Here is a 16282-nt window from a genome sequence, read left to right as displayed (position 1 = left end):
AACATTTTGGTAGAAAATATATGGGGTCTAGAGGCATATAAGCCTAGATTTTAACCTTGGTTTAGACTCTCAGCACCATATTTACTGTTTTTCCTTCAGTGAGTTAATTCCCCCTTCTGAAATTATGTTTTCTCAGTAATAAAATGGAAATAGTGATATATAACTTACAAAGTTTTGGGGATGGACTGAATGAGCCGATACATATAAATGCCCATGGTAAGCATTTAATAAATACTAACGCCATTTTCCCTCCCTTCATTTATATCATAATCTAATTTGGTGATAATTATTTTTAGGTATTATTTATCCAACTATATAGATGACAATATATTTAGCCTGAATTCCAGATCCAACACCAAGAGAAAAAAAGAGGTATCACTTTAAGAGAATTTAAGATAAGGGGTGAAGATCAAAGTGGCTGTGGCATTCCTAGTCAACTAACACTTTGCAACACTACTCTCTGTCCTATAAAAACCACCCAGTCACTGGTTTTGGGACATAGTAAGCAAACACAATAGGGTAATAGAATCTAGCCACCATTTGGGTGACAGTATTTTAGAGAAGTTTTACCATTCATTGCTGGAAAACAACAACTTGGAAAACATACAGTCTCTGAACTAAAACTTTTGCATTATTTCATTCATATATAATTCTATAAAAGACAGTTCCTTCAACTTTGTTTCTCTGAGCTTCTTGAACATTACCTTTACTTCGCATAGCAATGGGATTTGATCCAATTATAAGTCAAAAAAAAAAACAAAACACTGCAAAATAATGTTGATGGATGATTGAACAACTCTCCAGCTTTCCTAAGGTTATGTTCTTATTTGGATCAATGGAGATGCTTCATTTTAGGCAGAACTCAGAGAATAATGAGTTGCTAATGCCATCTCTCTGGTGGATACAAGCCTTCTTGGTTAAGATGTGGAACAAAGCCATCTATAGTTTTCTTTTTTTTTAATAATACAGAGAGAAGGAAAGTCTTTGTCTTCTGATTCATCTTCCTGAGGAAAATTGATCTACTTGATTCATTCAAATTGCCATTGCTATCACCATATAAAATAATATTTTATTTGATAATATGAAACCAGGCTCATCTGTACTCTCATCAGAAGTGGAGAGACAAGAGAATAAAAGACCTGTCAACACCTCTAACAGGTGGATTTCACCTGTCTATGATGACATACAGAGGTGTATGTTACACAATTGAGGGAATAAATAATTGCGACTCTAGAAAAGGGTTTCTTTGTTGTTCATTTAAAATAAATAATCTTTACTGGCTGTGATGGTCAGTTTTATGTATCAACTTAGCTAGGCTTCAGTGACCAGTTATTCAACCAAACACTAATCTAGGTGTTGCTATGAGGTATTTTGTAGATGTCATTAAAGGCCATTATCAACTGACTTTAAGTAAGAGAGAGATTATGCCAGATAATCTGGATGGGCCTGACTCAATCAGTTGAAAGGCCTTACGAGTAGAGCTGAGGCTCCTTTGAAGAAGAAATTCCACCTTGAACAGCAGCTTCAGTTTCTTCTCGAGAGTTCCAGCCCTCCTTTCCTGTGTGTGCCCCAATTTTGGACATGGGTAGCCAGGTGGAACTATTGTTTAAACTAATTCCTTGCAATAAACTCTAAATATATGTCTTTTATTCAACAGTTCAATCTCTCGGGTTGAACCTGGACTGATACACTGGCCAGAAGAACTCCAAACCCCTATCTCCTCCCATTCCTAAGCTTCCCCAAATAACTCCTGATCTTCCCTCCAGATGCAACCTTTGCAAACAGGGGAGGAGGGATTACCTAACGCAAAATACACAATCAAAATTTTTAGAAAGTATTATGAATTCTAAATTTAATCAATCTTTTATCCAAGATGTACTAGTAAAATTCCTTCAGTATTTATGTCATATACAAAATAATTTCATTTTCATTACAAAAAAGTTTCAGTCTGTATTTTAAGGGAAATGCTATTTAAAAAGTATTACCTTTACCCTCCTTGTGTTCTCACAGCAGGTAGCAGAGTATTTTGTATTCAATAAATGTTTGCTGAATGAATAACTGAGCAATTTCTTAACAATACTCTAGATATTTTCAAAGGATTTTTATAGTAAAACTCTGGATTTGTTTTTAGTATCCTGTTGAGCAGAGGCATTTTTAAACACAATTTATAAAATCTGACCAATTAGGTTTATCCTTATTTTATGATGTCATTAAAATGGATAATTTTAAATATAATATACAAGCATGAAAATGTTTATGATTTAAGTACATGAGAAGACAATTTCTAAACAATATAGAGGGACATAGGATAACTTCAAAGTTTCCATTCATTCCTATTTTAGTCATTAAAAAAACTAAGCTACAGGGGCTGGCCTGGTGGCGTGGTGATTAAGTTCGTGTGCCCTGCTTCAGCAGCCCAGGGTTCACCAGGTTTGGATCCCAGACATGGACCTACACACCACTCATCAAGCCGTGCTGTGGTGGCGTCCCACATGTATAAAAATAGAGGAAGATTGGCACAGATGTTAGCTTAGGGTCAATCTTCCTCACACACACACACAAAAACTAAGCTATACACATAGGCACTCACAAAATAAAATGGCAGAAATTTTATAGAGGGTCAATGTCCTTCAAAGTCTCACCTCAAAGCTCAAAAAGTTGGCAAGTTGAAATTCAGTAACCTTTTAGTAGAAGTCAAGCTCTCCTAAATAAATTTTACCTTAAGATTAACCTATTAATCAGAAATATTGACCAAAGATTTCTTGGCAAAGAGCATTTCTAATCACAGACAGTGAAAGTAAATGACAAGAGAGAAACTGTTCTTTCATGGTGGTTGGAGAGACGGGGCTGGGTATGGGTCCTGCTGGGGTTAGTTCTATCCTCACTTTGGTGGCAGGGCTTGACCTCTCTACATACTCATGCTTTCTTCGGTGTGTTGGAAAGAAAGGTTTATAATAAGATAGATTTTCATTTGAACGCCAGCTTTCCCACTTTCAGCTACAGTGAGCTTCAGTGAGTTTATTCACATTTCTGAGCCCTATTTTGCAAAACGGAGATAATGAAATCTACTTTGCATAACTTTGAGAATTAAATGAGATAAAATGTCAAGAATGGTATTGGTCAATAGAATTTAATGAAAATCTCTACCCTTTTCTTTATCTTCCTTCTCAGAGCAGGTGTTCCTCTTCTTTACCAAGGCAAATTCCATACTCTCTTTTCTCTCCTGGGGCCTATTATATTCCTTTTCTGTCTTATATCCTTAGCTTCATCCTCTCCACTGCCTCCTCCATTTATAAACTTACTCATAACTCCTTCATCCTTAAAAATATCAAAAATTCCCAAACCCTTGCTTGGTTCTGCCTTCCAATTAAGCAGCTCTTCTGTATTTATCCATCCCTTTACCATCAAACGTTTTGAAAACCTTCACTTGCTGTTTCCTTTTCCCATTCATTCTTCAGTGGATCCATCCACCAACCTCACCAACATGAAACTCCAGTGGCCTCCCAACAGCCAGTACCAGAGGCTGCCTTCCTCTCTGGGATGTCTCACCATTGACTGCATCTTAGTTTTCTTGCTTTTGTTTATTCTTCACTTTGTTTATTGCTAAACACTCATTTCCCTTAGCTTCCCCATTATAAGGCTTTCCTAATTTGATTTTCTTCCTACTGTTCTGATCATTACTTTTGAGTCCCTTTAGTTAGCTACATCCTCTCCTTCAATTACTTTTCAAATTAGTGTTTTCTTTCCTTCTATTTTCTTTTCTTGTTCCTCCCATGACCTCTCTGAGTCACCTTATGAAGGCATTACAACGGTTCACAGTCATTTGCTTTGTCTTTACTCATGGGTACATGGGAAGATTGCATTTTCCCTCCCTCTACAGTTAGTTACTTAATATAGAAGCAATCACAAATCCTGTTGATTCTACTATTTAAACTTAAAAAAAAAAAACTTTCCTCTTAATTCCTAGAGGAATCTTCCAGGAAGACTGAATCTTCTGGTCATCTAGTCTCATCTATACTCCTGTGACATTGTGCCAGATGGTCTCTTCATACAAACTCTGCCCTTCCTTCATTCTATACTTCACATAACAGCCAGAACTACCCTACTGTAAATCATCCCCTTTGCCCTTCAGTGAAATATTTAACCTCATGCAGAGACTCTGGATTGAGATCCTCAGTCTCCTTTCCTATCTCTCTCATCTTCAAGCTCTCTCCTCCAGCCATTCCAACCTCTCTCATTTCCTTCAGAGTACTGCGTCCCTTGACCTCCATCTCAGAATCACCACACATCCTGACATCTCTAACCTGGAATTCCTTGTCATTTTTTTTTTCTTAGTTAACTCGTATGAATCCTTCACATTTCAGCCTGATACAAAATTCCTGATACATAAGAAACAATAAATATTTGTTGATCATCTCATCCATTATTCTAGTTGAGACTTTCATCAACTCCTGTTCATATTGCTGAAACAGCCTCTACCTACTCTCCCTGTGACTATTCTGTCCCTTTTAACTACAGCACCCTTTATGAAGATTCTAGTTACCTGGGAGTGGAATATTACTAGATTTAATTTTCTAATTTTACCTTTGAGTTATTACTATCTTCCTTGCTTGTCCCATTTAATTGTATCCTCCAATTTTAGTACAATTATTTAACCCAATAATTAATTAAATGATTACTCTTTTGAGTAATATACTGACTAGTCACAATAAATCTCATTTACTGAAAACACTAATCTTTTGTTGCAATGGGGCAATGTTTCTATCTATGTTATTTCAAGAGTTAAACATCATTGTTTCTTATAATGCACTGCACAAACTTGGAAAATTCACTTTCTTGATAACTTCATGAAAGTTTAGAAATTTTTTCTAACAATAGGTTGTAAGTTACAATGCCAGAGTCATGTTTTCTTGTTTTTTGGATACCACTAAATCACAGTGCAGTATCATCAAAGTATATTGAATTTTACAGAGCTTACTTTATAGGCAAAAATTGTGAACATAACTCCTTTTCAATAGATACAAAATCTAATAGTAAACTACCCCAAAGAATGGATAATTTATATTGCTTCTTTCAACAAAAGAAGCAATAAAACTATGACTTATGAGAACTAGACTACATTGAGAAATTAAAAGAATCGAGACACTGGAAAGCAACAAAGACAACACTGAATACAGTCAGAAATAAAGGAAACATATCAGTTTTATATCTCTATAATTAGATAAATCTTCACATATGTAGGGAATAAACATTTCAGCAGAAAATTCTTAATTAGAAAGCAGCATGATTTGTAAAATAAATATATGAGTACAGTGCATCTAAGATATACAAATAAGCATTTTAAAAGCAGGCTAATAGTTCTTGTCCAAATATAGAGAAATATTTTGGCCATTTAAAAGCGTTAAGATTGTTGGCTAAGACTTTATTTAGTGGGATCTAATGAAACTTTCTCTTCGTGTCTCATTTATCAAATTCAAATTCTTAAGCTATTTATTTCAGAAGCAGATTTCATGTTTCATGACTTTTGCCTTTCATAATTTCAGACATTATTACATCTGCAGTTATGGGGATATAAATATAAAACACGTTAGCTTCCTTTCGGGTTTGGATAGCCGTTAACGGTTTTCTCCGTTTGGGTAGAATTAATTTATTCATTCCCAAATTGGTATGCCTCATTACAAACAGACTCTTCTATGGAATAAAATAACTTATTTGTCTTGTTTCTATGTCTTTTAAAAGTTGATTAAGGATAACTGAATTAATAGTTACAATGCAAGAATGGATATGACCATAAAGAATGGCAAAATCATTACTTTAAAATTGATTCAATTTTTAAATTTTGCAGTAATAAAAAGAAGAGATAACATTGCAAGTCAAATATTACTATCCTTGTAAAAGTTGTGAGAAACCAATAATGAAATTCTACACTTGTTAGCTAATAGTACGGTATAACCAAACATTTATCAAAATAAAAATGAGGTCCGTATGCAGACAAAATCAACTCTTTATCATAAGGATCATTAGAAACTACAGAGTTCCAAATGAACTCTTGAGGGTAAAGCTCTTAAAATAAAGAATAACATTTTAAGTACATAGCTATTACAAACTTATTTGATATTCATTTTAATTACCATGACTATAATGAATATACTTTGTATTCAAACAGATGTCACAAGTACTACTACAGAAGCTCCAATATAATTCAATCTTAGTTAAAAACAAGTAAATGGATATTTAAAATTGAGTGTTACCAGGAAGGAGGAAAAAAACCAATTACAGCAAACATTGGCTCCTTCAAACAGCAAATTAAAGATTTTTATTAAATTGTGTTCTTTCTTATTTGAACATATCTAGAATACAGTAACACAAGAAAGCTTGTGATATCAAACGTCTTTTCCTTGCCTCAGCTGTTCTACAAATTAGTTAGCCTGGAAAATAGAAATTGGGAGTGTGAAAAATGACTCAGAAGGGTAGGTTGAAATTTACTTTACAATATTTAGAGACTGATCTATGAAAAGAATTAAAAAATACTACAATGCCAATTTATTTTAGCTGAAGGAACAGGTAATTATGTGTGCCATTTTATTTCAATTGGTTAGACGAGTTCTAATATTCCCTTCAATCTTCTCCCACATGGAGGACTGGCACCTTCCATGTGGTCCAACACGAGAGCCCTTCACACCGTAAAGATGGTATTTCCCGATGTATGGTCCACAGAATAACCCACAGATGTTTTCTAAAAGCAAAACTTCCTGGGCCCCGACCAAGCTCTATCAAATCAGAGTTCTGGGAATAAGCCGTGGAATCAGCATTTTGAGAAGCCTGAAAATTCTGACACACCCACTTGTTTAAAAACAACTGCCTGAAGGTTATATGAGATAATATTTAAAACTATGTATTTTCATTTCATTCCAATCAGCAGACATTTATTAAGTACCAAGCCTATGTGAATGAAAAATTTGATACATACAGGGTGTTCAAAAGGCAGGGAGCTTCTGATAAACTTATTTTCAAAGTACAATTTATTAAGTACAATAATAATTTACAAATGTCTGGAAACACAAAGAAAATAGTGTGTTTATCGTTTAGATTAACAATTAACTTGTGATTTCAATTTAGTAGTTCTTCCCCTGAAAAGGTGTCTGGAGGTTAAAGAGAAGTGTGTTTAGCTTATGATTGGAAAACAGAAGTATTGCCTAAAAATGAAATTTATCCTACTTTTCCTGATGTTTTGGGCATCCTATGTTTTGAAAATGAGGGTAATAAGTGTGTGAGGTTCCTTAGGGGCCAGGGGGGAGACACATGGGGAGTCAATGAGAGAGAGAAAGGAATGAACCACAATACCAGGAGCACTCAAGACAGTTTCTCTTACCTCCCACCTAATTCTCCTGGTGCCTGAGCTATAAGTGGCACTTATTTAAAAGTCGCATCGTGTTTTTTAACCACCAGAGCAAAAATCGAAAAGTGCAAGTTCACTTGGGAGTTTAATAGAAAAATGGAAAAACTAAAAAAATAAATAAAGCTGATGGTACCAAGTTATTTATCCGGTCAGCAATTTGCCCTCCCCTTAGCCCTACCCAGGATTGGAGACTAATGGGCTGAAATCTTTGAAATGAACTTCAATAAGGAGCCCTCACTCATGAAACTGAGTGCAGAGAAGCTGATGGGATTCATCTCTTGTGCCTAGAGTCCTGGATCTTCTATAATCCTTGGTTGACTTTTCCTAGCACTGGGAACAGGATCCAGTAACAAAAGGCCATGATAAGTGAAGGTGAACAGAAAAACAGCTGGGCTGTAGGAACCAAGAGTGTTTTCTAGTCCAGCAACATCAGCATCACCTGGGAACTCATTGTCTCAATCGGCTCAGGCTGCCGTAACAAAATTCCACGGGCTGGGGCCTTCAACTACAGACATTTATTTTCTCACAGTTCTGGAGGTTGGAAGTCCAAGATCAAGGTGCTGGCCGGTTTGGTTTCTGGTGAGGGCTCTCTTCCTGGCTTGCAAATGGTTGCCTTCTCACCGTATCTTCACATGGTGTAGAGAGAGAAAAAGCTCTCTCTTCCTCTTTTTATAAGGCCACCAATCCAATCAGATTAGGAACCCAGTTTATGACCTTATTTAACCTTAATTACCTCCTAAAAAGCCTGTCTCAAATACAGTCATATTGGGGGTTAGGACTTCAACATATGAATTTTGGAGGGACACAAGTCAGTCCACAGCGCTCATTCCAAATGCAAATTCTTGAGCCTCGCCTCAGACCTATGGAATCAGAAACAGGGATGGGCCCAGCAATATGTGTTTTATTAATCTCCCCAGGTTATTCTAATGCATGCTCAAGTCTGAGAAGCACTGGCCTTCAGAGACAAGTCCCAGCTCTGCAGCAAAGCATTCAGTTTCCACCACAGTTTTTCCCATTTTTACTTTCCAACCTTATTTCTTACTGCTCTTCAACCTGAATTCTGCTTTTGCTGAACTACTTCTCACCATGACCCAAAGGATCATTCATATTCTGTCTTCTAGACTTTTGCTTACCCTCTTTCATCAACCTCGAAGTGTCTTTCTACCTCTTTAATGAAGCATCACCTCAACATCCCAGCCACAAGCATCTCTTTCTCCAAACAGCAGAGGCACTAATTGTCTGAACCAATCATTTTCACATTTTACAGATTTTACTTTCTTAGAGTCCATGAGTTACACTTGTCTGTAATTTTAGCACAAGGCTTTCACATAAAAAGCACTCAGATCTTTAGAATATTGTATATCATTTTGCTTATAATTCTTCTCTAAAAGCTACTCCCTATAACATTGGCTCCAATACAATAATGATTTGGGGCATCAGACAGCCTATTGGTCTGTGACATAGCATAATGCCACTTCCAAAGTTGTTTAATATAAACAATTAAGCAATATACTATTTGCTATTTATTAAGTCCTTGAGTATAAAACCCTATAATATTTAGTATATTATGTCATTCAATTCTCACAATCACCCTGAAATAGGCATTATGATCCCTATTTGATTGAAAAAGACACTGGAAACTGAGACGAGTTCAATTAACTCCCCCAAATGCACATCCCTGGGATGGCAAGGCTGAAAAGCATGAACCTGTGTTTTTCGGACTCAAAGCACATGCTTTTATAAACTGAGAGATTTAGTTTTCTGTCAACACGTTGAAGTTACTGTCAAGAACCCCAGAGTGTATGGCTCTTGCAGTAAAGATATTTCCAGAATTTACTTTGGAAACTCCATTTTCTATATCCCTAACACACACACACACACACATCCTGAAGTGTTGCTAAAAAGTAAGCCATCATGAAAAAAGAACTGAGGTCAGACTTCTTGAGACAGATACTGTTAAATGACTATAGGAAACAAAGAGCCCTGAATTCTATCATTCTTCTACACACTATTTACCTGCAGACGGCCTTGAGAATGCTCTCATCTTTATGTTCAAGACAACGGAGGAACTCAAAGGCAATTACTTGAAAATTCACAAGGAGCTCTCATAAACTTTTGCCCAAAGCACCTACTGATCGTTAAGCACCAGAAACAGCCACACACATATATACACATACAAAATTGAAAAATCTGTACGTTTAAAATTTAAAAATCATACTTTCTTAGCTTCATTCCCCAGAAAACAAGTGGTATTTTACTTTTTCACAGCTGCCTCTACTTCGAAGACTGGACTACAAGATAATAAGCCACACCTGTTGTATTGTTTGGGCAACTCCGAGCACCAGCTGAGATAGTAATTAAAAGTAGCATTCCATTCTCAGCCTACCTGGGGTGTTCAACAACCTGGACATCTTGCAGAAGTAGGAGACATACTGCTCACAGTACTCGGCACTGCTGGTGATGGCGCTGATCTGGTCCATGGAGGCGCTGTAAATGAGCTGTGTCACCGAGTATTTGTCTGGGTTGTAGCCCACCACTGTCGTCTGCATCTGCAAATCGTGAGACACTATGGTCCACACTTTGTCCTCTGTGGGGAGAAAAATGCCATGACCATGGGTCATTAGTATGCAAATGCTTCTTCAAATGTCAGAAAATAATTGAGCTACACTTTCACTGATGTTTTCCCTGAACTGATGAGGAACAGAGTTAAGGATAGTAATCTTTAAAGTAACTCCGGCCCTTTCCTCACACCTAAGTTCTGCTCATATTGACAAAGTAGAAAAGTAATATTTTTTATTAAAAACATACATAAGATACATCCTGAAAACAAACAGCCTGAGTATCTGGTTGATGCTCTAACGTCCGCAGCATTGAATGTGAGGCCCATGATATTCCCATTCTTTCCTGGCTCTGTAACCCATCACTCCCCCGGTAGAACAGGATTTGCTCTCTCCTGAATGAACTACGCTCTCTCACGCCTCTGGATCTTTGTACATTCTGTTTGCTCCAGTCAGAATATGCATCCTTATCTTGTCAACAAATGTTCTTTTCACCCTGACCTTTCAGGTAAAATTAGACACTGCATTCTCTGTTATTGAAATGCTCTCTACATGTGGGATAATGCAAATGCGGAATTATCTTGGTGTTTTGGACCCTGAAAATTTCAATGTGTGAAAAGAAGAAGCAGATATAAGAACGATGAGGTTAAATTGAAACCCTATAAACTTCTCAATTTGAATTAAAACCATCACTATGAACCCATGATAACGTTATCTTTTTAAAAATGTAGACATATGTCCTAGCTCTGTCCACCGAAAAAGCCCACAAACAGGGACCAATCTCCAGCACCAGATTGTCATCACTCAATACCATTTTCCGTTAAGAGAAAACTGGGCTCGCTGGAGACATGACTGATTCCAGAGCTGGAAATGTACAGGATGAGCCTAGAACATATTGCCACATCAGAAACAAACAAGCTACTGGAAACAGAGGGCAGTTCAAAAACCTCCAGGGCCAGAGAAGGATGATGTGAACATTGATAAGATTTGAACACTGATAACATGGAATAAAATACATCAAGTATATTTAATTCCATGAGTTCATTAAAATAAAAAGAAATGTTCAATTTTGGAAGGTGCTAGGTAACTAACTTGTTATTCTGAATACTGAGAAATAAAGGCAAAGAATCAAGTATTTAGCCTACCTTAACTATATGGACCGTAATGTAGCTAAATGCTGCCTTTGTGGAAATATTTCAGCTCACAAATGAATACTAAACAATAGAATTAGAGTATCGTCATTTTCTAACTTCTAAAAAGTAGGATCTAAGCAATGATTATTCATGGCTGCTAACATAACCAAAAATGAAAGCAAAGGAACACAGAACACTACATGTGAAGCAGTGTGGGCAAAAAGCAAATGGGAATTTCACCAAGCTTATAGTCCTCACTGCCAATTTCTAGGAATTCCAGGGGAGAAGGGGACATGTTAAATGGCACCAAGGGGAAACAATCAGCAAATCCATGCTGAGGGAAACTCTATAGATTGTACAATCTAGTTTTTTCAACAGATACATTATAAATGACAAAGGAAAAGAGACTTCCTGAACTTGTCCCTCACCAAGTTTCCTTTTTTCAGTAAATGGCAACTCCATTCTGCCAGTTGCTCAGGACAAGAGCCCTGGAGTCACCATTACTTTCTCGCTTTCTTCTACACTCATCTTCCAAGCTGTCAGTGAATCCTGTCCGCTCTGCCTTCAGTATTTACTCAGAATCTGAGCACTCCTCACCCCCACACCACCACTGCTATCAAAGCCCCCACTGCCTCTCGCCTGCATCACCACAGTAACTTCTAACCAGTCCCCCACTTACCACCCTTGCACCCTCACACCCACCCTCCACACAGCAGCCAGGCTGAGCCTTTTCAAATATTAGACAGATTCTGCTCCTCTGCTCAAAGCCCTTACCTGGTACCCTAGTGGTCTAGTTCAGAGTAAAAATCTAGTTCTTGACGTAGCCGAAGGCCCTCCATGATGCTGTCCCTCCTTGCGGCTAGCCATTCCCTCTAGCCCTACTAAACGCCCAGCACTCATTTGACTCCAGCCACACCGACCTCCTGGCGCTCCCCAAACATGTCAGGATGTCAGGCGAGCCCCTCCTTGGAGCCTTTGCTCCTGCTGTTTCCTCTGGCTGGAGCCCTCTGTCCTGGGAAATCCTCAGGGCCCATGCCTACTCCTCCTGCTCTGTGCTCCAAACCCAACTTTTCCTTTGCTGATTCCCACGCCCACCACAGCTGCTTCCTGTCTCCCGTCCTGCTTTGTTTTTCCTCATAGAATGTATCTCTATCTGACTTAGTGCATATTTTCTCTATTTTTTTGTGTGTGTGTGAGAGGGACTAGCCCTGAGCTAACATCTGATGCCAATCCTCCCCTTTTTTCTTGAGGAAGATTGGCCCTGAGCTAACATCCGTGCCCATCTTCCTCTACTTTATATGGGACGCCACCACAGCACGGCTTAACAAGCGGTGCGTCAGTGCGCGCCGGGATCCGAAGCTGCGAACCCCGGGCCCCCGCAGAGGAGCGCGCGCACTTAACCGTTTGTGCCACCGGGCTGGCCCCTTTCTCTATTTTTTAATGTCTGTCTCCCTATATTAGAAGGAAAGAAGGCAGGGACAGTTTCAATGCTGTATGCACAGTGTTAGAACAGTAATTGGCACATGGAAGGCCTTCAAAAAATAGTAGTTGAATAGAAGAATAAATTAACAAAAATAAACAGAATACAAATACTTGACCCAGGAACTTTTTAACGTCACTTTGGTTCCCATTCTGGCTCTGCTCTGACTATCCCGAGAGACTCTCGAGAAGCCGCTGCAGGCCTCTGAGCCACAATTTCCCTTCATCTGTAACAACGTGCCTCCACATTGGCATACTTTCCAGCTTGTTCTTCTTAAATCAGTTAAGACAAGTCCAGTATGATGGCCCCCGTAGTAATACAGTTTCTATAGGATAATTATTGTTCCAGTTTTGCCTTTGGTCTGATCAGAACCACCTTCCTTTAGTTCTTCTGATCTAGCAAAGAAGCTACAATATATTTTAGTAATTCTGTCACTTTCTGACTCCATTCTGACAACAAACTGATCATTTCTATCCAGACCTGCACATTTACCTTCACTTTATTAAAGATCCATTAATTAAATTAGGCTAATTTTATCTCTTTTCGTTACAATCAGCTTCTGGCATAGAATTCTCAAACGTTTGACACTACATACTTTCCTTTTTTTTTTTTTTTAACAAATCCTTACCAGGACCTTGTCCTCTGGCAACATTCCAGAACACTCTTTCTTCAACTCATGATGGAATAGCATTCTAATCTGACCTTTCTTTAAAGGATCATAAACCCTTTTTGAATATACACAAAATAATGTTCATAAAGGCAAACACTAATTTAAGCAAGTAAAAAACATGGTCACCCATTATGGTCTCTGTCAATAACTTTAAAAACCTTAACCAATTTGTCAATGTTGATGAGTCTCTAATATTTTAGTCCTAGTGACTTCTTGGCCCTAAACTCTACTTCCACCCATCTCACCATACACATTTCAGTATCAAACCCCTGCGCACTATCATCTTTATATTTGTTGTATAGCCCACTCCTTCATTCAACAGATATTACTGAGTGCCTATTATATGACAGATACGGATCTAGGCACGAGAGAAACCACAGAGAAAAAAGCATTCACACATTTTTGCAGCTTACATTCTAGTGGGGAAAAAACAGATAATAAGTAAAAAAATTAAAATAATCTGTCTAATTGGCAAGCGACAATGGTGAGGAGAAAAACTACATCGGGGAAGGGAAGAATAGGATGTGTGGGGGGGACTGCATTTTTAAACACAGAGGAAATCATAACAGCCTTCACTGAGAGCGACGTTTAAATAAGTATGGTTATTATCCAGCAAGCCATGTGAATATCTGGGGAAAAGTCTTCCAGACAGAGGGAATGCAAATGAAAATGTTCTAATTCTGGAATGTTCCTGGTATCATTCAGGTATACAAGGAGGCCAGTGAGTGAGGGGAGAATAGCGGGAGTTGAAGACAGAGATGTAATGGGGATGGGCAGGGGTGATGGAAAGCCGAGGGCACTGGAAGGTTTGGGGCAAGTTAAATAGTATGCTTTAGCTTAGTCTTTGACAGACTGTTATTTGCTTCAATAAGATTATACTTGAGAAAGGTTTGAAAAAAGAAAAAATATGTACCTTAAAAGATCTAAAACTTTTTACAGTGTCATGGCATTATAAAAAGTAATATGTAAGCTCTATTTTGATGGCATTAAACAATTACTGTTGATGCATCTTGCAAATTATTTTTTAATGCTTGCATACTACACATTGAAATGTTTCCTTTGGAACCATTAAATCTTAGGTGACAAATGGATAGTAATGATTTTTCAGGTATCCAGCATCTAGAAGAAAGAAGGTTATGCTGTATAGATTTTCCTTTGCTAGTATTATAAGCGAAAAAAATGAAGAATCTTATTCCCATATTCACAGTGTGTTTATATAATATGTATTATCAGATATGTGTGTAATGCAAATAGAAACTACTGTGTATGGCAAATTCTAAATTTCTGCAACTGTTCCACTTTCATGAAGAAGCAATTGATAAACTAGTCAAATACTCTTTGGAGTAGTGTGTTATGAAAATGCCCTTTGTGATTACTGGGAGCTTAGTATCTGTCTCATCATGCAATCACATATTTAAAAATTGTCACATTGTACACTGTTTCAAATATAGCCAATTTAATGATATGTTTCAAATACTGGAGCACATATGGAACATATTGTGGAACACCTCCCTTTCCTTGGCAATAACAGGATCTTCAAGATTACCCAGCTTAGTTATGTCGACATGTACATTAGAAAGATCCCTCTGCTACCTATACCAGTGACCCCACATCCTTATCCTATTTATAATTCTCAAGTAATTCACTTCATGAGAACTCAATTCTCTGCATGGCTAGAGTTCTGACCAGGGACTGATAAAGCCAGGAAATAACCAGTGAAAAAAAGTAAAGAATAACTCTTTCCAGAATATAACCAATTTCTTCATCATGTATATGGCTGTTCTTTTACTCTTTTCCATGTTATCCATAATATAATCTGAGCAAGTCTATATGTACTATATTTTAATAAAAGTCCAATCTGAGCAGAGTCCAGTGGGAAAGTTTTTTGTGTGTCTTATACACCTGCATATGAATCTAAGTATTTTTGATTTTCAAACAGTATACTGTACTGGTTAACATCAAATTTGTTAATCTGAGAGCTTTTTTTCACCTTTACTCATATTAACTCTGAGATGATCTTTAAAAAGAAGGGAATATTACATCATAAACTACCTAAATTTAGAATGGTATATGAAACTTGTTAGATGGGCATGACCAACATCCACTTGTAGTCCTAATCCCTTAGCTTCCCTATTACCTATTATAGTTACTCTTGAGGGATGACTTTGGGTCTCTCACTCCCAGAGCAACACAACAGAAACTGAACTATAATATACGTGTCAACTAAGATTTTCCATATTGCACATAAACCTTGGCCTGCTGGATAAAACAGTGATTTCAATTTTGTAGATCCTTAAATTTCTCCTCTGTCTTATAAACTACATTCCAATAACTTAGTCTGTGGTTTTCTTTGGGTTTAAAAATCTTAATAGCTGTTATCCTGATTCAATCAATCAATAATTGCTCATCAACTATCAACAAGATATGAGCAAGGATCTCCAATTAAATGCTATAGCATTAATAAGCATTGCTTTTGCGAAATTGAACATTTGCAGCCTTATAGAAGTACATATCCAAGGGAAGACGCCTACCATTTAAAGGAAGCCATGTTCTCAGGTGAAAAATTTTGAATCTCAAATAATATCAATATAATGTCATCTTTGAGAGCATCCGTGTAGACTCTCTTCTATTAGAGATTAAGAAACCAAGTCTCAGGAGTGATAAGTGGCTTGCCCAAATGAGTATGAAGAGTTAGTGGCAAAACAATGGAAACTTTGTCTCCTAATTCTGGATTTAGTGCTCTTTTCACTCCTCATCTCTTTGACCCAATGGTGACACGCCTATGACACATTAAAATTTTTACTGTCTTCCCCATAGCATCCCACTAATTTTCAGGGGGCAGAGGAAATGTATGGATACCATTTTAGATTTTTTAAATATTGGTTTTAAATGACAACAGTATATAACCTATTCCATCAGGAAAAAAACGTCATAAAACAGTAATATAATTCGATCACACACATATTCAAAAACCATTTATTGAGTTTCTGATCTGTTTCAGCACTGTGTTAGGTTATGGGACACAAGGATGACAAAGAGTTG

The 16282-nt window shown here is 37.3% G+C and overlaps 1 protein-coding gene across 1 annotated transcript in view; it reads right to left on the bottom strand.

The window, feature by feature from the left end:
* CNTNAP2 (contactin associated protein 2) overlaps positions 1–16282 on the bottom strand; it is an 815107-nt gene that overhangs the window by 602661 nt on the left and 196164 nt on the right. Inside the window, exon 5 of the mRNA XM_058532231.1 lies at positions 9786–9986. Within this exon, the coding sequence (XP_058388214.1) occupies positions 9786–9986 (201 nt within the window). The remainder of the gene's footprint in view (positions 1–9785; positions 9987–16282) is intronic.

Source organism: Diceros bicornis, chromosome 3 (assembly GCF_020826845.1).
Source record: "Diceros bicornis minor isolate mBicDic1 chromosome 3, mDicBic1.mat.cur, whole genome shotgun sequence".
NCBI classification, from domain to species: domain Eukaryota; kingdom Metazoa; phylum Chordata; class Mammalia; order Perissodactyla; family Rhinocerotidae; genus Diceros; species Diceros bicornis.
The sequence above is the reverse complement of the archived record's forward strand: the minus strand, read 5'-3'. Positions and strand labels throughout refer to the sequence as shown.